This window comes from Pleuronectes platessa, chromosome 14, assembly GCF_947347685.1.
Source record: "Pleuronectes platessa chromosome 14, fPlePla1.1, whole genome shotgun sequence".
NCBI classification, from domain to species: Eukaryota; Metazoa; Chordata; class Actinopteri; order Pleuronectiformes; family Pleuronectidae; genus Pleuronectes; species Pleuronectes platessa.
The window spans coordinates 3,963,222-3,989,864 of NC_070639.1; the positions used below are offsets into that span (position 1 = coordinate 3,963,222).

Genomic DNA, 26,643 nt, shown 5'->3' on the forward strand with positions numbered 1-26,643 from the left:
CTTTTTTGTACCATGTCTTGTCTATAAGTGGTCTCTGATATTTATACATTATGTGACACACTCTATTAGCATGTTAATTTGTTGCAACTGTTTTTCGTTAATGCTAATATTGGTAATGCTACAATTAATCTGACTTGGCTCCACTGAGAACTGGAGCCATGTGCTTCATGGTATAATACGTCACATTCATGATCGTATGTTCCATGTTTTTCTGAGTTGGGTCGAACTCTTACTTCCTCTGGTGATGTTTCTGCACGGCTGCCTCTGACATCTGGCCCTGTAGGATCAGCTTCCGCTGTTTGTCCACGTCGCCCTCCATCCGGGCGAAAGCATGATTTCCCACCTGACCCAGATCTGACTCTAGATTCTCTTCATCTGAATCATCTAAACACACAAAGAAAAAAGTAGATGATAAGCGATTATCTACTAATAATTTAATTTACGTGCTTTGATGGACTTAATGGTAATGGTCGCTGTGGCATATGACCTAAGAATACTCCTTACAAAATGAACACAGTAAATAATCCTGGATCTGGCTTCGTGCTGATTTTCAACATCTTGATTTTCCTCTAATATTTAACTGTATACATTCTTTCTCCAGATCAATAGTCTGTTAACCACATTTGCCACACACTTGACTGTGCAAGAATGACAGTGCTTGTGAAGAACCTGTGATCGAGTTCATATACTCAGGTTCAGGTTCAAGTCTGTTTCCATACTTGTTTTCACTGTGACCGCATGTATCGTTATCTGCATGTCCCCGCGTTTTAACTGTGCTTAAATGGGCATGTGTTGTCCGTCATCGTTCATGTGTACATTAGCCTGTTCTTGTTGGGTTTTGCTCGCACGTGGCCTGCTTGCTTTGGATCGACACCCCGAAGCCACATTGTGTCTCTTTGAAACGTCTTGCCAGCTGACACCAGACTGGAGGTCAACGGAGTCAACAGGCTCAACTCAGAAACCACAAACACTCGCTCACACATGGGCCGGTGTTACTTTCACAATCCTCTTCACCGAAAACTAACATTTAGACAATGTGCAAGCAAAAGCTGAGGTTGGAAAACAAATGCAAAATATAGTATATATGAGGGTTAATGGCCTGAAAGGAAGTTTTAACTGAAGCTGCTAAGAGTAAAAATATCTGAATTCCTGTTTTTGTTCTTCTTTGTCGATTTACTTTATATGCAAGAAAGCAAATTACTGCACAGTTTATACTATTCTCATTTCCACTATGGCTGCAGGGTAAGCTACTCAGTTTAACTATAGTGCTTTGTAAAGTGTCGAGGCACGATAAGCCTCCAATACAGCTTCAATGTGCCCTTGATATAAATTCTTCAAATTGCTGCAACTCTAGCAGAGAGACATTATTTTGCTAGGTTTCAGTCACCGACTGTAACAGGGTTTCAAACAAGTTACATTCAAGATTTTAGACCCTTTTAAGATTATAATGAATGAACATTTAAGATCTATGTCAAGTCAATAAACTCTATGCTCTATGTTATCTCTCCAACTACAGACAAGGCACTAGGTATCCATAGTCTTTTCCCCCACAGAAAAGCAGTTTGAACCGACATCAATTCTGTCCAAGGACTGTTAACATAACTAAACCTCCGTAAATGTATTTCCGATATAGTACGAAATATAAAAAATATTTGAAACTTTTAAGGCCTAAAAGTCGAATTACTCAATTTTAAACTGTTTAAAAAACTGTGGATTATTTAAGGCTGGATAACGTTTATAGTCCGAGAATAAAGATTCAGATCCTCCTTAAATTAAGCAGTGCTGAAAACAAATTAAAAACCTTAGCATTTAAGTGATCTTAACTGATATATTTTGTATGCAAACATTTACGTTGCTGCAAATCTGATTCCGATTCGAATTTGAGCACTAAAACTTTCCCATATTTGAAGATACTTAAAGACACCTACAGACTTAGGGGAGAGCGGGGTAATGTGGGACCTTTTTTACATTTGCTCCCCTCTAGGCGAGCTAAAATGATATATCAGTAAAATTTACACATTTCCAATTAATTCAGGATGTTTTCTAGCAATGGAAATGATCAGAATGTCTTCAGGACAAAGGGCAGTGAAAATATGATTGTTTTAAAAAAAGTGGTCTTGTGTCCCACTTTACCCCAGCTACAGGGTAAAGTGGGACACAAGACCACTTGTAACTGTAAAAGTTAAAATCCTGACAACCACACATTCCAAAACTAATATCGGACTAGTAACAGAATCATGGGGATTGGTCAATTAAGCACATTTATGATTATTATGAGTCATGTGATCTCTTGCACATCCTAGCTTACCTGCACAGGGACAGGGATATTGTTTTTCTCTGCGTATTCAAATGCTAGTTCATGGCACTTAACTGGAGCAAGGCCATGGAACTGGTCAGCTAGTTGTTCCAAGTGTTTGGCAAGCTCCTCCTCCATCTCATCTGTGAATATTCTCTTTACCTCAGCTACTGCATCCCAGGCTACTGATTTTACTTTCACTTTCTCTTTTTTCTTTATGAATCTTTTGAGGGTTGTCTTATCAATATTTCTATCCCTTCCAGCTTTTCTTAAGGACTTCTTTCCTTGCATGACCTCAGCGGCTGCACTCTCCATCTCTGCGAGGGGTGTTTGGCCACAGGTTGTCTTCCTGGTGTAGTTTCTTGGCATGATGGCTTTTCTACAATGTTTATGACATTAAAAATAAAACATATATAATGTAATATAACACTACAACATGTTTAAGACTAAACTTAACTTGTGCTTCATGGTGGGGTAAAGTGAGACACTGTCCCACTTTACCCCGAAGCCACAATTTTAGAAAAACAACATCTCTTAGCAATTCATGCTAATCTTCAGCTAGCATCAATCACATGGTTTTATATGTTGGATGTTCACCAACATGTATGATATAAGTTTTTTTATAAACATTTTTGTGAAAAAACATACTTTCCACAGCACCTGCACCAACTTCTCCTTCATGGCAAGGGGGAAAGGGAGGGGCTTGAAAACATAATAGTCACATGACCACAAATGTGTTCCGTTGCCTAGATACAGGGGGTGTTTCACATCACCCGATGTCCCAAATTACCCCACTCTCCCCTACAAACTTACTGTTCTTTAACCAATTGTATGGTACATTTATTAATATATTTGAAAGAGTCTTTTCTGAATTTATTCTGAAGCTTTTTTGAATACTTATTTTCTATACAAACTACAAAAGCACCTTGTATCACACACTGTGTGTGTTACAAGGTTCTGCAAAATGAACCATTTACACACATTTCTCAGATAAACTGGACTTTCATTAGGAGGCAAAAATAAATGTGATGTCCTTAAAAAACCTGTGGAATCAGAACAAACACCTGCTCTGTGTTAGACCTGCTGTCGGTCGCCAAATTAAGCTCTTTGTAATATGCGGATGACATTCTGTGGAAAACATGACATCCCCGAAAGGAATGAATGAATGAGAATTTGTGTAAGAAAAACATGTGTGAGTGTGAGAAGGCACATGGGTGAACTAAAGGATCCGAGCAGCCAAATGTTCCATTGACAGACACAAAATATTCAGCAACACTGCTGTTGATGTAAGTTGACTGAATCATGGAGCAGCAAAGCTTGAACACTGTGTTCATCAAAATCGAATCTTTGTCCTGTCATTCGTGCTTTGGCTACTTTTGATGTTTTGGTTTGAAGAGCTGCTGAGTGGTTGATTAATAGACTGACATCGGATGTGTGACTGACCGGCTTCACAAATGGCCGATGTAGTTGACCTCATGTTCAAGTGGCTGACTGGTGCTTCAATAGATCTTACTGTGAGATGAGCGAAAATAGAAACAGGGAGGAGTAAAATATAAAATTATGCCCCTATGTGTTTATTTGGGGAATTTTACAGTCATAAACATCAACTTAAGTTGACCTTTGATTGTATTATTAATGACACAAGTGAGACTGATTCCAAATTTATATATCAGCCACTTGAAAACATCTGATTGGTCGTCTAATAATCAGATTGCTGACATGAAAGTGAATCCTGTTACAGTGTGTTCCCTTGCTAATGCTGGGAAACATTTTATCACAACAAACAAACCAGAATGGCATCAGTAGAGTACATACTTCCACCAAGGACCAACACTCTTCTTAGGTTCAAACCTCTCTCTATAGCTGAGGCCGCACTGTCTTAGCGAAACATTGATTGGAGTTTCTATCCCCATGCTTTACTGTATAGCGGCAGAAGACACCGGACCACATTTAAATCCCCTAGATTGTTTTGTTATGTGGATTTGCATGAAATTGCATATACTCAATGATATCAGTAGCCTCAAGATGTGTTTTTTTTCCATCAAGATCCATTCATTATTATTTAAATTGGTAAAAGTATCTAAAAACGCCCTCACACCATGTCCCATTCTTCCACCAAGTTCGTGGAAATCCGTTCAAGTTTTTGTGTAATCCTGCGAAACAACCCAACAGACAGGGGTCTGTTTGCTCTACTTGGCTCGAAATGACAAGATTTGTGTTGAAGTTTTGTACCTTCAAGGTTGCCCGGCTTCTCTGCAATGCGGATCTGTCTCTCTGGGACAACGGGTTCACCCTCAGAGTTGCCAATGTCAGCTGGGATGAGAGGCAGGCAGGCCATTTCCTCTTTCTCTGAGCGAGGGTAGTACAGAGGCAGTAACTTCCTGAACACCGGCTGAAGGAACAAACATTCATATTAATATTCACACTAATGCTGCAAAGCTTCTATTTCTTTTTTTAGCATATAGACACTATTTTTAACACTTTTTCAAGGGGATGAACTGTCTGAAGGATGAGCAAAGACATTATGAACACCCCGGTCTAATGTGCAGTTTGGCTGTAAAAACAGCTCAGGCTTAGTCCGATATGGACTTAACAAGACATCTTAAGGTCCCTTGTGGTATCTGGCACCAAGACGTTAGCAACAGATCCTTTAAGTTCTATAAGATGAGACGTGGGGCCGCCTCAGCTAGTACTTGTTCCAGCCCCTTAACCAATGCCCTGCTGAGCAGGAAGCACCCGATAAGTCGTAACACTTTAAAGATGTACCATGTCATCCTGTTTTCAACCCTGGTCATTCCATCTACATCCATCACACAGACTATGAGGACAGACTGTTGACATGTGCTGTTTTTACGAGATAATCAATGTTATTCACATCATGTGAGAAGTTAAATGTTTTTGCTCATCGAGGTGAACGATACCGACCTCCTCTGTGTCTGACACGGCGAACACCACTGCATCGATGCGGTTTCCAAAACTCTCCATGAACCTGCGCACTGTTCCTGTCAACACACATTCACACCTGTTAACTGACACATCATTAATATCATACCCTTAAGGACTGAAGCCAAAAACAACTATAAAAAATACAACACAAATACCAGTCACATGGGATGAAGTCTCCATATTACTGAGATACAGTGCAGACATAAAGTAGCAGATCAGCACATTAAAGAAGAACTGATAACAACTAAAATTGTTTCTTAAATCAGATTATTAGATTTTGATCAATAAAAGACATCCAGACACACAGGATGACATATGTGTTATAATTAAATAAATGTCTGTCTGCCTGTATAACTTGATTACCTCATTTTGTGTATATACAGTATAGCCACATGTTGTGTGTCTTTGTGGGACAGAAGATAAGAGGTATATGATTGCATCGTTTCTGTGGGTCCCTGTCTCTTTCTATGTGTTTGGGTGTTTGTACGAAAACAGAATCTGTGATGTGTGACATGTTGTGTATGTCTGTGCCTCACATGTGAATAGCTTTGCATGTGTGTTTTTGTACGGACACTCGTGTGAGTGTATGCGTCTTACTGAACGAGATGTGTGTAGCATCCTCCAGTGGGTAACCTCGTTTGGTCGTGCTCACCACACATATACCGACAGACGCCATTGACTGCTCTCTGTTGAGGCAAGAAAAGAAACCACATCTCACACACCTAACATAACATTTATACTGCACACCAGTGATTGGTTTGACGGTTTCCTTTCCCACTCACACATAAACTACACATAACATTGCACATCAAATGATGTAAGAACAAAAAATGTAATAATAAACATTATGAGACCTAAATATGTTTTGCAGTAGATTTGTAAAAATAAAAGGGGACTAAAGATTTCTCATTTAGTTATTATATCTGTTAAGTTATATTGATATTTTGTACCTGCTCCTGAGGCTCCATCTTTTTTTTACCTATAATATATTGTCATTGTTTTTGGGAAGTCTATTTCTACAATCTCTGTAATGCATTTTGTGTGTTCTTCCATCAAATTCATGTTTATTTAAGCACAAACATTAAATAGCAAACACCCTGAGGGGTCAAATGTATCTAGCTGAAATCTAAAGACTGTGTCATGACTCATGACAGCTTAACTCCATAAGAAATGATTGGATTTGCTTATACAACACATACCTTTTATCAGATTGAACACAACATTAGGAACAGTTAGTACTAATACAAGTTTCTAGTACATTAATACTGCATGGTTTTATGATTTACTGATGGGCTGACTGACAAAATAGTTGATTGGATTTTGTTGATCTGATGGTTCTTACGCAGCCAGCTGCATGATGTTCCTGTAGCAGCTATATAGGGAGCTCTCCGCCGCCGTCCTGTACTTGCTTTTGAACTTTGGTCCCACTGTGTGGATGATGAACCTAGCCGCCAGGTTGAAGCCTTTGGTCAGCTTCGCCTCACCTGTCCGACATCCTGCACGGAAACATGCAAACAAAACTGATTTACAAGCTGGTATAAAGTTAGCTGCAAAAAATACTAAATTTTTTTAATAAATGCAACTGAGCAGCATGTGTCTGGTTATGTAACACCACCAGTGAGTACGCACTCATATGCTGACATTTTTTTCATTCTGCCTCCAGACGTGAACTCACAGCATCACTGAGCAGTCGAATCAACAAGGTTGACAGCTGTACCTCATCTCTCGAGTTTTCTTCTTTTTTTTTTTTTTACATCAGCCCTACCTTTAACTTTGAACAGCTCATCTCGCAGCTCCGGCCCTGCAAGATGATGGATGCTGTCAGACACCGGGTTCTTGTCGTTTAGGGACTCGTTGCTGGTGTTCACAATGGCAGTGCAGTTCAGCAGGGCGATGTCCCCAGTGCTGTCGTGGGAAAAATAAAAGTTGCAGCATTAAAATGGTTATATAAGCACAAATACACACCTAGTGTGTACAGCAAGGCCCAAAAACAAAGATTTGGGGAAGACTGTATGTTGTCTGCATGGATTGTACATAAAGATGGTAGACGCATCTTCACTTCCTTCCATTATGCAGAATTGTGGACGAAATATCCTGAATATGAACACTGCCTTGCATTGATGACGGAGTCATGCTTTCGGAGTCAGAGTTTCTGCAGAAGTTCAAAGAATCGAGCCGTAGTAGCGAGGTCCATTCAGTGTACATGCTTGACCAATAGCGGGTAAGTCTCAGGTGTTAAACAATAATTTTTTTTACGTTTAGCATTAAATGAATAATTAAGAGCAAACTTACCAGAAACCTATTGGTGTGATAAGAACTACTTAAAATTACATAAAACATCTTTGAGAAACTTTGTAGTTTTGGTCCACGTCCCATTTGCTAACACGGAGGAGGCAGGGTTTCTGACATATTCTGCAGACACCCACCAGGGGGCAATTAAGACATTTTGGCTTCACTTTTAGGGAGCAATCATATCGTCCAACTTAAATTAAAACCTTTTTAATCATATCATTGTGTTTGGTATATTGTTGAAAGTATATCTGCATCATATTTTGCCACTTGTGTAAATTCTCGGATAGATTTTTTCAATAATTATCTCCATTCAATTAATTCTTGATATATTTAGTATTTTATGTAAGGATGATTAGTTGAGCAAACACACATATGCACATATTTATGCATTAACTTTATACACATTTAGCCAAAGTAATGTGTTTATTTTTCTACTGCTTCAGTACAGTCAGTTTGTTTGGAGAGAACAATGAGGAACTACTCGACTGTGTTGAAAGCATTTGGTCACAAGACAGGTTGAGCTTCCAGGAACAAGTTTTTTTTGTTTCTTTCACATCAACCCTCTTTGGATTATAAAAGATGAGTCACAATCCAAAGCCAACCACTGCCAGAAAATAACTGCATTGAGAAACCGACCTCGTTGACTCTTAGAACATGTCTTAATAATAGTGACATTGTTTGCAGCAAACATTAAGATGTGATTTATGTCGTGACTTCAGCAGCAACAAAATTATCTGAAAGTTTCACTGCAGCAGTTTGGTTATAAAAGGTCATGATCTTTTTACCTTGATAACAAAGTTATCAATGTCAGACTGTTAATTGATTTGATGCGAGTCAAGATTCTTTGATTCAAAGTTATTAAAAATTAAAAATTCATATTGTCATTTATTTCTAAGGGCAAAACAGGCAAAAGTGCAGGTTTATTGATCAGGGTTACAATGTTGATTTGACACTGAATCACATGCAGTGTACTTTTTCTTTCCTCTAGTGTGTTACCAGGTTTTTCGTGGAAAGTAAGAAATTCCGAAATCCGTAGCAAAGGAAGCTCCTTTCCTCCACAGAAAACACTGCTGCGCCAGAAACACCTTATTAAGTCCAGACTATACTTCAGCACCATTGTTATGTCATTGTCCTGCGGCCTGATACCCCAAATTATTCCCCCACTATACATGTGGGAGTTGGTAGACCATCACAAACAAGTGTTCGAGAGCGGGGCTTTAAAGAGACAGGAGCTAAAATGTGTAGTTTGATTTCTTGAAAGGTTAACGTTAGGCTACAGCATATCTTACGGCTTTAAACTCAAAAACAGTTTAAAAGGGAAAATATATTTACTATTTACTCATGCAACCTTTAACAAGGGCTCACTAGAAGAATTGTTTCAAGTGGTCACAAGATAAAGAGCACTGCTCGAGGGTCAATTCTTCCTGGTCATAGTCGTGCAGCTGGAATGTGCCTGCTCCTGACGCCTGCTCCAACAACAAGGCTCTCACAGAGAAAGTGCCGCCATGTCAGGCACCAGACGGTCATGTGCTCCTGCACAAAGAGGATTTATGAAGTGATTTGGACTCTGGACTGAGCTGGGTTAGCACTCGGAGAGACACAGGCAGCATTTGAACTATGAACCCAGAGCTGCTAGTGACACCTGAGGAGTTTGTACTGCTGCTCCTGCATTTTCTAGGATGTCACTCACATCTGATAAAAGTGACAGAGATGACAGGGTATTTCCTGCATAGAGAATCGTGTGGCAGCAAAATTTTGTGCCGACTCTGCCTTTGATAATTTCCCCCAAAGGATTCTAGTACTTGTTTTCATCGAATACAATTCACGCAATATTTGACATCGACTTAAACCCCTAAACTTTAAATGGGCTAAAACTATTTTTCTAATCGAATGAAGGTTGATTTAATGTGTGGGAAATTTTGTTAACATTTGGCACAATTTATTACTGAAATTTAAAGAACTACAGACAACCAGATACCATAAAAATGTTTTAGTCAAGTCCAGTTTCCCTTGACTAAAATGATCAAATAACTACCAACACGCTGGGCTCTTCACTATGTAGAAAAAAAAATGTACTTGGAGATTCACATGAATGATCAAACAAAAACAAAAATCAGATAAACATGAGGAGAAACTCTGATTGCAAACATCTTTCTGCTCAGAAACAACAAAGCAACTGTTCTCAGTCACTTCACAGATAAATTAGAAGTAAGATCGGTGTAAATCGAATTTTCCAAAGTTTCAGATGTTTGATCCACTTCAAACGTCAAATGAATAAAGCAAGTAAATCTGGCTTTAATTCTGCTCATTCAATTGAATGTCTGAAGTGCAAACAGTCAGATGAGGGACCGTTTAAACAAAATTAGAATTACTGCCTTGCAGTTGAAAGTCTCTGCCAACCAGGCAAGCTGCAGTTTAAATCCATGGCTGTCCACTCATGATACAAATGTTGTGGAGACTTGGAAAGGTATTAAGTGTATTTATTCATACTCAACATATGACCTTGTGTGACCAGTGAGACCTTGACCACTAAAGTGAGACCTTAACCACTAAAGTTAATCGGTTCATTGCTCAGTCCAAATTAATGTTTGTGCAAAATATCAAAGAAATTCAGCTAGAACAATCTCGTTTAAAGGGATAGTTCACTGAAAAATGAAAATTCATCCATTATCTACTCACCACTATGCAGATAGAGGGGTGGAAGAATTGTTTGAGTCACAGTTTTGGAGTCTCAGGGGTAAACAGTGTTTCAGCCCAGGCGACCGCCTCTTCAGACGTAATAAAACAACAGAAAAAACATAACATGTATCCATACTGCTCGTGTGGTGCCATCCACGTGTCCACAAGCCCACGACAATCATATTTGACTCGAAGCTAGGTAATTCACCCTGTGTTTTAAGCCCTAATGTCCACTACCGGAAGTGGCAATGCTAGCGGACGTAGCCACACGATGGTGTGCCAAGGGTACGTAAAGGCACCTCGTGGAGGCTATCAGAGGAAATTGAGGCTAAAAACACGCCGTAGTGATGATCTTTCGAGTCGAATATGAATGTCGGGTCTTGCGGACGCTTGGATGACACTACACAAACAGTTTTGAGGCATGTTATGTTTTTTCTGCTGATAATTACGTCTGAAGAAGGACTCACCATTGGCTTCAATTGCGTTGGAGTCGGCTGCAATGCTGTTTACCCCTGAGACACCAGAAGTGTTCTGTGGACTCACACCCTTAAAAATGTGAATGCCTTCGGCTTAAACTGCGGTGGTACGGCGGCATTAAAAGCCAAAATATCAGCATGTGGACACCAATGCAACAGAACAATTTGAATGATTTATAATTCGAAAGTTAGAATAATTATGGTAACAAAGTTAAATACTGGGCAAACGTCTGAAACAGCACAGACACATCTACAAAAGGTCAAGATAACAAAGCTAGTTTTGAGTAACAGACAATCTGTGGCAATCATTAGGCATTTAAATAAAAACATACTTTGATAAATTATATCATTTATAAAATACGCAAAACACCACCTATGTTTTTCTAAATAAAAAGGCAAAGGACAAGCAATTTCTCTCAAAGATGGTTTCTGTCATGTAAGGTAGTTCTAATTGTGTTCAAATGTCCACTTTTACAGTAAGAAACGTATTCGTTAAATAAAAAAAATTCTATTGACATCTGAGACTGACGTTTGATTGGTCGGGTGTGTATATCAACAGAACGTAGATACCATGGCTGCATAACTTGATCAAAACTGTGCCCATCCATTTCCTAGATATTTTAACTTCATGTTTGTGCAACAGTAGGAAGCGGAGACGCGTGATCCATCTTCATTTTGTGTCAAAACACTGCACCTCGAGTTTAGGTTTGTTTATATTTTGTATCTCCATTCAAAAGAGAATATAATCCTCCATTTAAAACGGACACAGGGAATCTGAGCTACTGAGCATCTGCAGGGGACTTTAACCCAGCAGCAACAAAGTGCAAAATGTTGGCGTGACTCACAACAGGATGATCTTGCGGTTGATGTCTGGTCTGCAGGGGAAGGGAGAGGGGAAGGCCTGCTGACTGAGCAGACTGTCGCTCTGATCCTGCGGCTCCTCACCATCCTCACCCAGCTGCTGCTGCCACGTTGGGAGAGTCTGAATATCTACAAACTGAGAGCGAGCACCCAGAGGATCCATCCCCTCTGGAGAAACAGGATGGCACCAGATCTCTGAGCAGCTTCACTGCAAGAAGGGTTCAAGAGAGGAATTCTAATTATTCAGTAACATAAGAGATGATTGTATGATAAACAATTGAAAAAGTAGTTAGTAGAGGTGACTAAGTAATTTGATTTGTCAATCATTCAAATCATTGATGAAGCTAAAAACTTTTTTAGCTTGATGAAGCTAAACCCTGCTCTTCGATTCGGTAGAATGGATGACCTTGATGTTTGCTATTTTAGTGCTCAAACAGTTTGCTTGATTGTCTCTGCTAGAAATACCTGGAGGTGATTTCATACTCTAATTTGGGGATTTTAGTATCCACATCAAAACATAAAATATACCTTATTGGGTCACACTAAAGCTTGTCACCTGAGAAGATCTGCTTTCATGCTGTGTTTAACTTCACTGTAAAGTGAACATCTTCCAGGTTTGGACTGATCAGACAGTTTGAACGCATCATTTATTTTGACCTTGAGCTTTTAACGGTGCTCACAATCAATGCATTTACATTATATTATCTAGTTTGGTTATATTCAAGTCTTCGTTCCAGCTCTTCTAGGTGGAACAATTTGAGGATTTGCAGATTTTTGTCAGTCCTGTTTTGGCATAACAGACGTCAAACTGAAAAAATGTTTTCCCTTGAATTCTTTATTTATTGATTACCCATTTAGCAAGCAAAATAAGTCCATTATTGTAAAATAAATGGTGCCTTCCTCTGTTTTACATATTTGTAAAGTGAACATCTTCCTGGCTGGTACTGAAAGCAACACTGAATAAACATAAACAGTTTATTCGAAAAATTTGGAATAAATGAATTTGCCTAAGAGTAATGCAGCTTAAGTTTATCTTTAAATTTTTGCTAAATGATAACCAAGGATGAATAATGATATATTTATAATTGTGTGGATGATACAAGGCTCCAAAACAGCTAAATGTCATTAAAAATAACGAGGGATTAACCGCAGTAAGAAAGTCAGAGGCAGAACTGGTGAAAGAAACATCCCAGCTACTGTCAAACACACATCTCTACCTCACAGATGAAATCATTTATCTTCCTACACATGTTCATGACAGTTCAACGGACTGTAACCTGCTGTATATGTTCAGAAATAGTGTTTTTAACCCAGTAAACCAGCCGGTGTGTGTATAAACCACAGGGTCAGCAGTTACCTCCTCACTGGCCAGTTGTTGTGGTTCCTCCAGACTCAGGTGATGTCCACGACAATAAAACATGTAGAAAAGATGATCGATAAATGTCGACACGACGTGTGTGGACTCAGGAAGTGTTGTCGTCCCTCGGTGTTTTCATACTAACGAGCGAACACACCGCAAAATCACACTTAAGACTTTAAAAGGTGCCAAATGAGCAGGTTTACACAATTAGCCAACATGCTAGGTGTTAACCACTACTACGTCAAGAAACCAGGAAGTGCAGTTAACAACTTCCGCTTTTGAATTTCATAATAAAACCACAAGCTACTTTTAAAGTTTTTAATTTATGCCCTGGTCTTGAAAACCCAATAAAATCATAAGCTACATAATTATTTTATTGAAAAAAATGTAATCAGCTCTTTTTATAGTTTTATTCCATCCCGTGTGTAAAAATTTCGCGTATTGCACGTCCTATTTCGAATGGATTCATTGATATTTCTTAATTTTACTCACACTAAAAAAAAAATATTGCTTTTGCTAATTTGCAACAAAAAAAAGTGATTTTGTTTTCATGGACGTATTTCATGTACATGAAAATTCAAGAGTTTAAAGTAGAAATTTTGCACTTACAGAGGGTGTAGCTGATGCAAATAGATTTCGGAGCAGTTTGTTGTATATTTGTGCAAACGAGCTAGGCCAAACTGATACAAAATAATCTATTCTTAAAGATTTGTTTTGTGTCATGTTGGCTATGGTGAGATCTATATGCCCCATATCAAACCTGTGCTGTTAGGCCTTTTTGCCCTGTTCTTTCTCCACTGTGATGGTTGTGAAGTCATTTCCCAATTGTAATCCTAAACAGGCTTTTATTTTCTATCTACTAACTGGTACTATTCCTGCTGTTTGGATTCAGCTTGACGTATCCCATCGGGTCCTAATCAGCTGACTGATGAGAGAAACACATTTCCGCTCAGCTTGATTTTAGAGACCTTCTCTTGTCTAAACTATAATTCAATAATATTAATGATAATAATAATGAAACTGTGGAAAATCATGATGAAGATGAAGAAAATCCAATCATATGTTTATCACGTGTTTGTGCGTCTTCCTCTGGTCACAGGCCAAACCAATAGAAAAACAGAATCATCGATGAAAAAGCACCCAGTCTGGGATGTGAGAGTGCTCAGGTGTTTTACAGCAAATACACTCCTGATCAAAATCTTAAGACCAGTTAAAAAATTGCATGAATTTGCATTTTGCACTGTTGGATCTTAGGAAGGTTCCAAGTAGAGCTTCAAAATGCAAAAAGAAGAAATGGGAACAAGAGACCAAAAGTTGTGAGCAGGCAATTTATTGAAAACAACAATTCAACTCAAATAGGCTGTTCATCAGCTGATCAAAAGTTTAAGACCACAGCCTTTAAAAGCCTAAATCTGTGCAAAAATTTGGATTCCATGTCATTTCCTGTCAAATAATCACACAGTGGAGGGGGCGCCATCATGATCTAGGGTGCTTTTTCCTTCAATGGAACAATGGAGCTCCAGGTTGTGCAGGGGCGTCAAACAGCAGCTGGCTATGTGGAGATGTTGCAGCGGGCATCCCTCATGACCGAGGGCCCTCGTCTGTGTGGTAACGACTGGGTTTTTCAGCAGGACAACGCTCCAATTCACAATGCCCGTCTGACCAAGACTTTTTTCCAGGAGAATAACATCACTCTTTTGGACCATCCTGCGTGTTCCCCTGATCTTAATCTAATTGAGAACATTTGGGGATGGATGGCAAGGGAAGTTTACAAAAATGGACTTCAGTTCCAGACAGTGGATGCCGTTCGTGAAGCCATCTTCACCACTTGGCGCAACATTCGCACTAGCCTTTTGGAAACACTTGCATCAAGCATGCCAAAACGAATTTTTGAAGTGATCAACAATAATGGTGGAGCTACTCATTACTGAGTCAGTTTTTGACACTTTAATTTCTGTTTTAGGGTTGTTGTTTAGTTTTTTTAGCTGTGGTCTTAAACTTTTGATCAGCTGATGAACAGCCTACTTCAGTTAAATTGTTGTTTTCAATAAATTGCCTGCTCACAACTTTTGTGCTCTTGTTCCCATTTCTTCTTTTTGCATTTTGAAGCTCTACTTAGAACCTTCCTAAGATTCAACAGTGCAAAATGCAAATTCATGCAATTTTTTAACTGGTCTTAAGATTTTGATCAGGAGTGTAATTAATAAAGTAAAATAACAAATACTCCACTGCAAAATACAACTACATTACAATGTGAGAACTCTTTGGGTAATACACATTTTATCATTAGATTATTATAATTTATTGTAATTTGATTTAATGTATTTCCTTTTATTGAAATTTAAATATATTTTTCCATCAGTTTCTTTTCTTTTCGAATTACTTTATCCTATCATATTTAATTTTTTTCATTTTCATTCATCATATTTCATTTAATTTAGCTGTATTTTAATTCAATTTTTCCTTTCATTTATGTTTTTAACGTAGTTGATTTCTATATTTATTTATACTATATTTCCTTCTGTTCGGTTTTCTGCTCTTTTTTATGATCGTTTAGTTGGGTCTGAATGAGCAGCGCAGGAAGTACAGCACAGGCTCGCTAACAGCTAGCAGCTAAAGGGTTACAGTTCGCAGCAGCAGCTTTTCATAGGTAAGAGAAGAATCTGATCCAAAACAACAACACGCTGGGTTTTAGACACAAATAAGTTGTTTGTTTACAACACTCGAAGAATATAATCTGCGTCATATCTGATGTAATGGACAAAATTTAAACCAATAACTTCAACACGTGGGTCCAGGGACAACCGGTGTTTACTCTATTTGCTGCACATTGTTAACCAGGCGGGCGGGGTTTGTCGCGTATTCAGTTTATGCAATGGTCTCTAGCTCTAAACACCGAACACGCGGGCAAGTGATTTGTCACAAAACGAGTGCTCCTCGTACTAAAGACTATCGAGCTCTTATCGTCTAGAAATTCACCTACAACTACGTCTTGAGGAGAATTATCGATTATTAACCAACTTGATCGCTACATTTTAAATATAGAAACTCAACTGTACATCTGTTTTAATGTTAAAATGACACAACCGCGGATTAAAACCGTCCTAATCACTATAAACAGTCTACATCATTATTATGATTTTATGTATATATTGTAACTTTTTCTTCTACTTATGCTGTTTGTATTTATTATATGCACCTTGAGGATTACTGCTCAATTTCGCTGTACACTGTGGAATGACAATAAAAGTATTCTAATCTATAAAGTTGGGTAAATAGCAGACCAAAAGGATTAATCGATAAATCTCTCAATCGATAATGACAACAATCATAAGTCGCAACCTCACTTGTATCTGGGGATTTAAACGCATGGATTTACTCCTTTATAATGAAGATAAGATAATGGAGAGTCGTCCACATATTTATGTCCAGGTAGTGAACTTTCCAGATGTTTAAGAACAAAGTCCAGATGATGTCATAGTGTTATGGTAATTTAATATTTCCGAAAAGAACAATTCATATATTTGGTGTAGTATAATGTTAGTTATGCTGGTGTGGGCAATGAGGATTTTATATAGAGATGAAACATTAAATATCGAAGAATTAAGTTCCTATGAAAATAAAATAGGCTCAAATGAATTTATCCTAAGTGCACTGGATGTGTAAGCTGATCAGGTGATCCGTGCACATGCATTTGACTGATCTGTAAATAAGTAAAAAGAATGTCACAGATCTTTTAGACCTCTGGAGACACAGGAAACTGTTTTGAAAGCAAACATTACCTCATCTAGCTAGGTGTGTATTTTTTAATCTGTTTTACATGTCCCTGATATTTGTGTGTGGATTTGAACATGTTATTTGTCACTTGAGATCATGTAATACACATTTGTGACCATCTTTAGTTTTTTTTCTTTCTCCATATGTTCCTGCTGGAGAAGGAAGTGATACCTCGATGTTTAGTTTGACCTTTCAAAGCGTAACACTGTGTATTTCAGTGCAATCATTTCCAATGTTCTCTTTGAAACAGGGAGAGGAATCCCATCAAGGCTGCTGGTCATGGGTTTGACCAAACAGTACCTGCGCTACGTCACCAGCGCGGTGTTTGGAGTAATCGGTAGCCAGAAGGCCAACATTGCATATGTGACCCTCCGAGGAGGAGAGAGGGGGCGCTACGTCGCCGTGGCTGCTTGTGAGCATGTCTTCATCTGGGACGTCCGAAAAGGAGAGAAGGTGAGAAGACAGGCCTAAGCTCTCTTGACTGGGATTTACTCCAGGTTTTATTCCCTAACTTTTGATTTTCGTCACTTTTTGTCAAGATCCTGATCCTGAAGGGCCAGAAACACGAGGTGACCTTCCTCTGCCCTTCTCCTGATGGTGTCCACATCGCCGTGGGTTACGAGGATGGCGCTGTGCGAATCTTCAGCCTCCTGAACGGCGAGAGCAACGTCTCTTTCAATGGTCACAAGTCGGCTGTCAGCATCATACACTATGACGGACTGGGAGCACGGCTTGTCACTGGGTCCAAGGTACGTCCGGCAGACGGCTGTTCTGGTTTGTGGGGGAATATTTTTACAGTCATAAACGGGGATCAAGTGTTGAGGAGATGGCAACATTTGAGTTTCACCTGAGATGCAAATGTGTTCAAATCAGAAGAAGATAAATCAGGTTTCATGCTCTTGTTTTCTCTCAAAGATCTGAGCAAATCCTCTGTAGCCTGTTCATTTAAAAATAAACCAGATTCCAACAAGGGTTCCGTACTATTGGTTGTCTATTATGTTACAGCATGTGTTGAGTATTTATCTATTTATTTATTACCTGTTCTTCCTCTTCCTTCAGGACACAGATGTGATCGTGTGGGACATCATCAATGAGTGTGGTCTGTACAGACTGAGAGGTCATAAGGACGTCATCACACAGGCTTTGTTTCTCAAAGACAAGAACCTCCTGGTCACCAGGTAACTCGTCTGTCCTCCGGTGCCTCGACTCATCGACAAATGTATTTATATGATGTTATTTTGAACAATATGTTGGTGGCTGTAGCTGCTTTACGTGACTTGTGTTTGAGTCCTCATTTCTTTTTTATGAAATTGAATATTTCATGTGTTTTTCTAATTCTTTGTTTGTAAGTAGAAAACATATTAATAGCACAAAGTCTGCCCATCCCTTTGTTCTCCTGTCTAACAGCTCCAAGGACAGCTTTGTGAAGTGGTGGGACCTGGACACGCAGCACTGCTTCAAGACCATGGTGGGCCACCGCAGTGAGGTGAGGAGCTTGATCATAAACAGAGGCAATGGGATATAAAGTACATAACTAAAGAAGATATTCATTTCGATTGATTTAACTGCCTAACATCATATTAGCCTTGGTTTGTTCCGGTTTAAGTTTCCATTTGAAAGAAAAAGATCCAGATTATGAAACACTAACAGTCTTTGAGTCATTTACTTGAATGGAGGCTGATGATTAAACTTCTCATTGAGAAAAAACATTAATCTATCTCAAAAGATCATAGAGGAGAGCACGTAGCGGAATTTGTCATCCCGGCCAGTTGGGACCTGTCTTTTATTTATCTTGACCATGATATATTGTAATGCATATTGACTGCTTTAAGTTTACTATGGGAATTGGAGATGTCATTTACATCTGCACCAACACTGTGAGTGAAGATCTTTCTTTAGTCTCCAGGACTAGAGCCTCACTGATGTGGATATTTTGGGCCTATATGGATATTAGTGAGTGAAAACTCTTAGACAATGAGATGGAGACGTTTTATATATTATGTTAAATAATCTGTGTGTGTGTCAGGTGTGGGGCATGGTGCTGCTGAATGGGGAGAACAGGCTGTTAACAGGCTCTGCAGACAGCGAGCTCCGAGCCTGGGACATCAACTACTTAGAGGAGGTGAGGACACAACAATGCATTTGTCATTTTTTGTTATTGATTAAATGTCATGTTGATGATCCTGCATGAGTTGTTGTTAAGGCTCCGTCCCTGTCTCAGGCAAAAGCTGAAGGTGAGCCCAAAGTGAAGAAGGGGAAAACTCTGCTGGAGGAGAATGATGATGATGAAGACAATGAAGAAGGAGTGGACGAAAGTCTTGAAGAGGTATGAGTGAATCAGTGATGCAAATGCTGTAATCAAGTGCATTGATAATGTTTTCAACTCAGCTTTATCTTTTTATATTTATGTCTCAGATTGTTAAAGATTGCATCTCTGCGTCATGAGCACTCACTTAAGGAGACCCAGAATCACATACACTATAATGTTCATATTTAACTATATATTTTTAACCGTGACATTGTTGTGCTTCATTCCAAACTTGACGTTAAACTGTGTCTTGTGTCTCCTTCTTTGTCGCTCAGCGGATCTTGAGTTGTCAGAAAGCAGGTTCCATCCTGAGGGAAGCTCGAGACAGAGTCGTCTCGCTGACATCGGACACAAGGGCCAGAGTCGTCGCCTGCCATGTGAGTGTCGGGAACACAAGATGCGGGATTTCATTGTTGCTGAAAAGAAAACTTTGACAGGCCCAGTTCCAAATTAGAGTCCGGTCGTCAGTTTGTGTTGCGAACACATGTCAAGAACCTTTCTTTTCTTTTGTGATGCCACGAGCGTTGTTTGTTTCCTCGTTAGTTTTGTTTGTCGTTGTTTGTGTTTTCTGGATCAGGAGCCTGTTTTACTTTCATGCGGACTCTGGCTCAGTGAACGTGCTCGTCTGTGTTCAGCTGCCCGTCAGCTGTTTGCTGTGTTTTCAATTAATATCAGGTGGACCAAGGCAAAAGTTTATTTATGAAGCTGAGCTGATGAATAACCAGAGAGATTTTTACATCTGTGTTTTTTATTTTTTTGGAGTGAGACGGTGTGACTTCAAATAAATACATTGTTTACATTGATGTTTAATAGAAAAGATGTTGACGCTGCACATGTCTCCTCCTCTCATTCCACCAGGGCAACGATTCAGTCCTTGAGCTTTTCACAGTTCTGACAAATGAGGAAGTTCAGAAGAGAATGACGAAGAAGCTGAAGAAAGCAAAGAAGAAGGCGACCAAGTAAGAACAGGAAATATCATGATTTATGTTTTGCTCCTGTAAAAGATTTACATCCTCACTGTCTCTCTTAGTACTGGAGCCTGATTTATGGGGTCAACACCGATATGATGGATTAAAACAATATCAATGCCAATGTATATATATATTTGTTTTTCTTAAGATGTTATTAAACCAATTTGCCAAAGAAATGTAGTTGAGGCTTGATATTTTACACTTAAACCATAAACTGTGGGCAATCTATTTAATGACAAAATTTCAAAGTAGTTTTCGTTTGTTTTGGTTATTTCAGTCGGGCTCTGATTATCAATGCTAATCTTACTATGATATAAATACAAGGTGAACGGTAGATATAAACTCAGAGCTGTTATTAGAGCACAACAGAATTATCAGTTGGCTATTAATACACTACTGCTAGTACTGCTTCCCCTTCAACTAGTATTTTAAGTTTTTTTAATTTATTATTGCCGCTGCTCATCTTCACTCAGTGATGGTGGTTGTAATCATGCTGATGTTTGTCGTGTTGCTTCCCTATGAGAAAAATTGTGATTTGTGAATATGGGCTTTACAAATGACATTTGATTGAATTTGATTGATTCCCTGCTGCAGAGCTCAGGAAGAAGCAGGAGAGGAGGCGGCCGAGCCGGTGGTGGAGAAGATGCTGAAAGACGAGATCATCCGCCTAACGAACATCAAAGCATCTGCCAAGATCAGGTAAGTTTGGAGTCTAAGAGGTCAGATAGCTGAGATCCCTGATAGTCAAGGAAAATCACAAAGATAGACTTCTTACATACGTCCCCCCCCCTCCCCTCTCAGATGGGTGGACTGCCTGTCGTGTACAGGCGGTGAGCTGAAGGTGGCGCTCCTCCTGCAGAACAACACCATTGAGACCTACAGCCTGAAAACATTAGACAAAACCCCCGAACCCAATAAGACGTCTCGCCTCACGCTCGGCGGCCACCGCACCGATGTCCGCACCCTGGCCTTCAGCTCCGACAACCTGGCCATCCTCTCCGCCTCTGGAGACACAGTCAAAGTGTGGAACAGGTGAAACTGCTTCACTCTCAGAAAAATGTTTTTCTTCATGCTGCAGTTGGTAAGTGATCCTCTAACTGTACGTCCCATCTCCTGCCACAGATCCACTCTGCAGGTGATTCGCACCATGGCCTGTGAATATGCTCTCTGCTCCCTCTTTGTGCCTGGAGACCGACAGATCATCCTGGGAACCAAGGTATTCAGACACAAACCTACTCGGTCAGACACTAAGACCTTGATGGAAGTTTAGCAGGTTTTTGAGGCCGAACAATGATCTTTTTTGTAGAAAAGTTTAAATCACTGTTTTACCAGGTACATGGATCAAAATAGTTGTACTTGGTCTTTTCATTAGTCAGGGGTAACTTGCAATATACAGAGAGTCAGAGTGCCATGTCTTTAAAAAACCTTTAAAATGTTTCTCCTGTCAGAGTGGAAAGCTGCAGATCTTTGAGTTGTCCTCAGGAAGCCTCCTGGAGACTGTAGATGCTCATGGTTCAGCCCTGTGGTCCCTGTGCCTGGCCCCAGACCAGGTAACGTCTGCAGTCACACAACATCTACGAATATGTCTGGACCAGGTTTTGGAACATTCTTTTAACTATATTAAATGACTCTCCTGAGCTGATTTATTTTGTTTGTTCAACCCCACAGAGGGGGATCGTGACAGGAAGTGCAGACAAGACGGTGAAGTTTTGGGAATTTGAGCTGATCAAGGACCAGGGGAGTGAACAGAAGTAAGCCACCCCCTCATTCCATGATCGGGAAACGCATGTCAGACCAGGAATTCAGTTTAAAAAGACTGAGAAAATTATATCATGACACAAGAAAGTTCTGCTCCGCTTTTATAAATGAAATGAAAATGTCTGACATCATCACAGCTTCATTGTAGGTGATTTCTTTGTTCTGATTTAACTCACACAGTGTGAAATATGCTGCAATAAATGGCATAGTCTTTGTACTTAATTGTTCTGTATGATAAATGTTGTGTGTGCGTGCTGTAGGAGGCTAACGGTGAAACACACACGCACGTTGCAGCTGGAAGAGGACGTTCTATGTGTAAAGTTTTCTCCTGATCACCGCCTGCTGGCCGTCTCTTTGTTAGACTGCACCGTCAAGGTCTTCTACACAGACACACTGAAGGTAAATCACACACAAAACTTGCACATCATTTATTAAGTGTATAACTGCTTCATTGATGAACACATCTTCTTCTTCTTCTCCCCACTTTAGTTCTTCTTGTCACTTTATGGACACAAGCTGCCTGTTCTCTGTCTGGATATCTCACATGTGAGTAAACACAAGTGGCAAAGCTGGATTTAAGCGAGACAATATGTCTTTTGTTTTGACATATGAAACATTTGCATTAAATTGAGAAATCCTCCTGGATTAGTGCAACAGTCCCTTTGGCCCCCGGGCTCTGACCCTGTGTTTACATTAACCAGGACAACACGCTTATCGCCACTGGATCCGCCGACAGAAACGTGAAGATCTGGGGTCTGGACTTTGGCGACTGTCACCGCTCCATGTTCGCTCATGACGACAGGTAACGCCCAACGACAGAGACACAAATCAAACAGTCGTAGCTTCACTGGAGCCGTTTCTTTTTCTGCTCAACGTCTGCTAATGAAATCAGGTTGTGGGCTGTTGCGTCTCCAGCTCTTACTTCATCTGTTGTGGTGATCAGAGACTCTGATCCATGTGCTGTTAACTCACGGCGCCCTGTGACTTCACACCAGCTGCTCTTTCATCTCTCCGCTCATCTCATGGATCGTCTCACTTTCTGTCTTCACCGCTTTTCTTTTTCTTCACTTTGCTTTATTTAATAATCTTTTTGGGTCATTTTAAGTTTTAGCTTATTCAGTGATGACTCCAAGCCTTTGTGATCTTTTGATTCATTATTCTTCTTCTTTTTTTTTGTTTTGTTGATTTAATGCATTTTGAGTTTCTTTCCATTCTTGCTTTTGAATTGTTTGTCTTGATCCTCTTCCCTCACTCTTCTTTTTTCTCCACAGCGTCATGTTCCTCCAGTTTGTCCCGAAGACCCATCTGTTCTTCACAGCAGGAAAAGACAAGAAGATCAAACAGTGGGACGCCGATAAGTTTGAGCACATCCAGACGCTAGAGGTGACTCTTTTCTCCATGTTCTTTATATTTTAGAGTTGAGTGGTTTTACCCAAAGGTCCCTCTCACCTGAAATACAGAAATGCAAAACCGTCATAACTTAATTTGGTCGTTGTGATGACGGCAATAACCACTTGCATTTTCCCACTCTGTGCCTGCAGACATGATGTGCAGGCTGTTCATGCAATCACAAAGCAAAGTAGACGGGAAATAAATTCTACAACCAGATGAACACATATTAAGATAGCCAGCTCTCTCTATCTCCTCTCTCCAGGCGAGTGTCATATTTGTGTATCTTCTCTCTGCCGTACAGGGCCACCATCGGGAGGTCTGGTGTCTGACCATCAGCCCCAGCGGCGACCATATTGTGTCGTCATCCCACGACAAGTCCCTGCGTCTGTGGGAAAGAACCAGAGAGCCCATCATCCTGGAAGAGGAGCGGGAGATGGTGAGGAAGAGCGATTGGAAGGCTTTACAGATATTCAGACACACACCCAATTAGTATCTGTGAATTAAACAATTTTGGTTTTTACAGGAACGAGAAGCAGAGTTTGAGGAGAGCATGGCCAAAGGAGATGCGCCTGTGGTGAGTTTTTAACTTCAAGCTTCACTTATTTCTGTGTGATTTTGGTCATGAGGATGGGTCAACATTATCTCATTTAACTTATACCAGGTAAATATTAACACTCCTAAACATGCCTCATTAAAAAAAAAAAAAAAATCCAGATCCATGAATAATTCCCTGGATCTGCCCGAAATGTAATTGGTTTCTTAGTCCTCGTCTTATCATATTTTGATTGCAAACAAGTTAACAATTAACAAACCGATAGAGGTGAAAAATGACCTCCTTATTGAAGATCATTTATTCTGCCGTTGTATTAAATGGATGTAACTGAGGCATTAATGTGTTCTCCCCTGCAGGTACCTGGAGAAACTCAAGGAGAAACGGCACCCGCCGCTAAGAAAACTGTTGAGACAGTGAAAGCTGTGAGTTGACGTCACCTCTTTTAGCAAGAACACCTTTCTCTCGCCTATTTGGCTACTTGGCATCACTTTGAAGTGATAGATGTTTAGGGTAAAGGTTGTTGCTTAGTTTGAGGCTGTAGTTGATGGGTTTAAGTTTTTTTTTTTAAATCCTCTAGATTTTAAAAGGCGCATACAAGCAACTTTACATGTTTTTTTAATGATGTTGTTGTTTTCGTGGGATCTCCTTGCAGGCGGAGCGAATAATGGAGGCTCTGGAGCTTTACAGAGACGAAAACAGGAAGGCGGAAGAGCATAAATATGCTTGCATACACGCAGGCAAAGAGGTAGAGACGTCATCATCCAATAATTCTGTGCTCTATAGCTGCACAGTTGTTTACTGTATTTTTGCATTTTTATGATTTTTCGATTTGTATGGTTCATCAAATAGTTTTGACGAACAGCTAATCTTGCTTTGCAGCTTCCTGCTCCGAAGCCCAACCCTATCCTTGTGGCCTTTGGAAATGTTTCAGTAAGTAGAAGAGTTATGGAGAATGAACTTCTTGCCAACATTGACCCCCCTGACAACAAAATTAATAGTAAGCCTAAATGTATTGTCTTTGTTCATCTTACAGCCGTCACGCTACATTTTAGACGTCATAAAGAAAGTCAGATCCAGGTAAGACATGAGGTCAAGGTGACAAGAACAAACACATACGTCTTTGTGCAAATAACTACACTCATCTTTCTTTTTCCTGTGTCTGTGCTGTACTCATCAGTGAGCTGGAGGTTTCTCTGCTGGTGTTACCGTTCCCTTACGTCCCCGAGCTGCTGACGCTCTTCAACAGCTACATCCAGCAGGGCCTGGAGGTGGAGCTGGTCTGCCGCTGCCTCTTCTTCTTGCTCAAGTTAGTAACTACTTTCAGAGGTCTCGTTTTCTTAGTTAATTGTTTAATCATTTTTAACTATTATCATTATTGAAATAATCACAAGGAAAACGCAGCAAATACTCAAAAAATCTTGATAGAAGACAGACTTTTTTAATGTTTATTAATTTTATGGGACAAAATGTTAAATGGTGATCAAAATTAAAGATGTTCCGAAAAATGCTGAGTTGGGCATCAGTACGCAAATCTATGGACTGACTATGTACTCTGATACAACGTCTTTAAAGTACATTATTTTCCTTGAAATCACTTCATCTACGCTTGAAGAAGTGTAGCGAGCAATGATCACAATAATCACTCCCATGCAGGGTTAGTAGCACACAGCTGTTAATATACATTTTTGCAGGTATCAGAATCAGAAAGGGAAAATGGTATTGAGTGTCTCTTTATCTCAAATCAAAAATATTAACCATTTAATTATTTGACCAATCCATTAATCAGCATTATTATATTTTAAATACATTGTTGAAGCATTTAAATGTATTAGCTCTTCTTTAGTTTTGTTTAAGTTTTCATTTGTAATCTAGGACATGAACTGTAGATGACTGCTGTTTTAAGTGCAAAGTTGAACAGGAAATACTCAAGTAAAAGAAGAAGTACCAGAAGTGCAGTACATGAATAACTGCACTTAGTTACATTCCAGTCTTCTAACCCTAACCCTGACTTATTTCTCCCGTTCTGTCTCTCCAGGATCCATTTTGGCCAGATCTCCAGCAACCAGATGTTGGTGACTGTCATCGACGGGCTGCGGTTGAATACTCTCTCAAAAGTTCGGGAAATTAGAGTAAGTAACATCTAAATAATTAGTATTTGTCATCTTGGCCTTTCCTCTCCTTTTCCTCACCACTTTTCCTTCCGTGTTTCAGGACATAATGGGCTTCAACAGCGCCGCCCTGCAGTTCCTCCAGAGGGAGATCGAGAGCAAAGAGGACGTCATGTTCTTCGCCGACGCCACAGGACAGCTACAGGAGAAGAAGAAGAAGAGGAGAAGGAGGGAGAGAGCCATCCTCACCATCGCTTGAATCCTGATGGACATTTTTTTGTTTGTGTATAAACACACGCTTCCGTCTCCTCCCCGCTTCCAGGACCGGACCAGGACGTTTACTCTGCTGGTTTTTGTATGTTATGAATGGATCTGACTCAGTGTTTTTCAGTGACATGCTTCATCTCCCAAATAAACCTGTGTCTGAATCTTTCTCACAGTAACTCACGTGTGCTGGGGGCTTTCAAAACAAGTAAATCCTCGATGGCAGAAGGAAATGTAGAGTGTGTTCACAGCCGTTCCCTCTGCAGCTGCACATCTTAACACAAAATACATCGTCGTACTGTTAACTTTTAATACAAGTCCGGCTAAAAGCAGCAGTGGCGCTCCCTCCATGGTCACCACACACAGAGGGCAGGTATGATTTAAGCTGGTTTCGGTCCCACAGGCTTCAGGGAGCAATTGAGGCCCGGAGCCAAACCAGGCTGAGGATGTTTTGGACACGGTGGGGGGTTTGAACCCTGTCAGAGACGGCCTGAGCCCCAGACCACCTGGGAGCGACCGAACTGTCCCACAGAGGAGAACTCCCTTGGCGCCTGTTGGCCTCGCTGCTGCAGCCGTCCACCGCTGGACTCCGAGATATGTGG

The 26,643-nt window shown here is 40.0% G+C and overlaps 2 protein-coding genes across 3 annotated transcripts in view; one reads left to right on the forward strand and one right to left on the reverse strand.

The window, feature by feature from the left end:
- gdap2 (ganglioside induced differentiation associated protein 2) overlaps nt 1-13,160 on the reverse strand; it is a 39,730-nt gene extending 26,570 nt beyond the window's left edge. For both annotated transcript variants that reach the window (XR_008341727.1, XM_053439035.1), the window contains exons 1-8: nt 12,908-13,160; nt 11,535-11,758; nt 7,008-7,147; nt 6,585-6,738; nt 5,840-5,928; nt 5,222-5,298; nt 4,529-4,688; nt 234-384 (exon numbers count right to left, since the gene is read on the reverse strand). Coding sequence is in view for 1 of the 2 variants with exons in the window: in XM_053439035.1 (XP_053295010.1) it covers nt 234-384; nt 4,529-4,688; nt 5,222-5,298; nt 5,840-5,928; nt 6,585-6,738; nt 7,008-7,147; nt 11,535-11,713 (950 nt within the window). In the remaining variant the exon portion in view is untranslated. The remainder of the gene's footprint in view (nt 1-233; nt 385-4,528; nt 4,689-5,221; nt 5,299-5,839; nt 5,929-6,584; nt 6,739-7,007; nt 7,148-11,534; nt 11,759-12,907) is intronic.
- Nucleotides 13,161-15,475: 2,315 nt separating this feature from the next.
- On the forward strand, nt 15,476-26,220 carry wdr3 (WD repeat domain 3). The gene is made up of 27 exons (XM_053439586.1): nt 15,476-15,560; nt 16,938-17,140; nt 17,227-17,436; nt 17,747-17,865; nt 18,095-18,173; nt 18,714-18,809; nt 18,909-19,013; nt 19,271-19,372; nt 19,854-19,954; nt 20,561-20,665; nt 20,768-20,998; nt 21,089-21,182; nt 21,415-21,516; nt 21,635-21,717; nt 21,985-22,123; nt 22,214-22,270; nt 22,426-22,526; nt 22,996-23,107; nt 23,418-23,552; nt 23,640-23,690; nt 24,026-24,091; nt 24,322-24,414; nt 24,549-24,599; nt 24,703-24,746; nt 24,847-24,975; nt 25,705-25,798; nt 25,881-26,220. Exons 2-27 carry the CDS (start codon nt 16,967-16,969, stop codon nt 26,034-26,036), a joined length of 2,829 nt encoding a protein of 942 aa, XP_053295561.1. The 5' UTR covers nt 15,476-15,560; nt 16,938-16,966; the 3' UTR covers nt 26,037-26,220.
- The last annotated feature ends 423 nt before the right edge of the window (nt 26,221-26,643 follow it).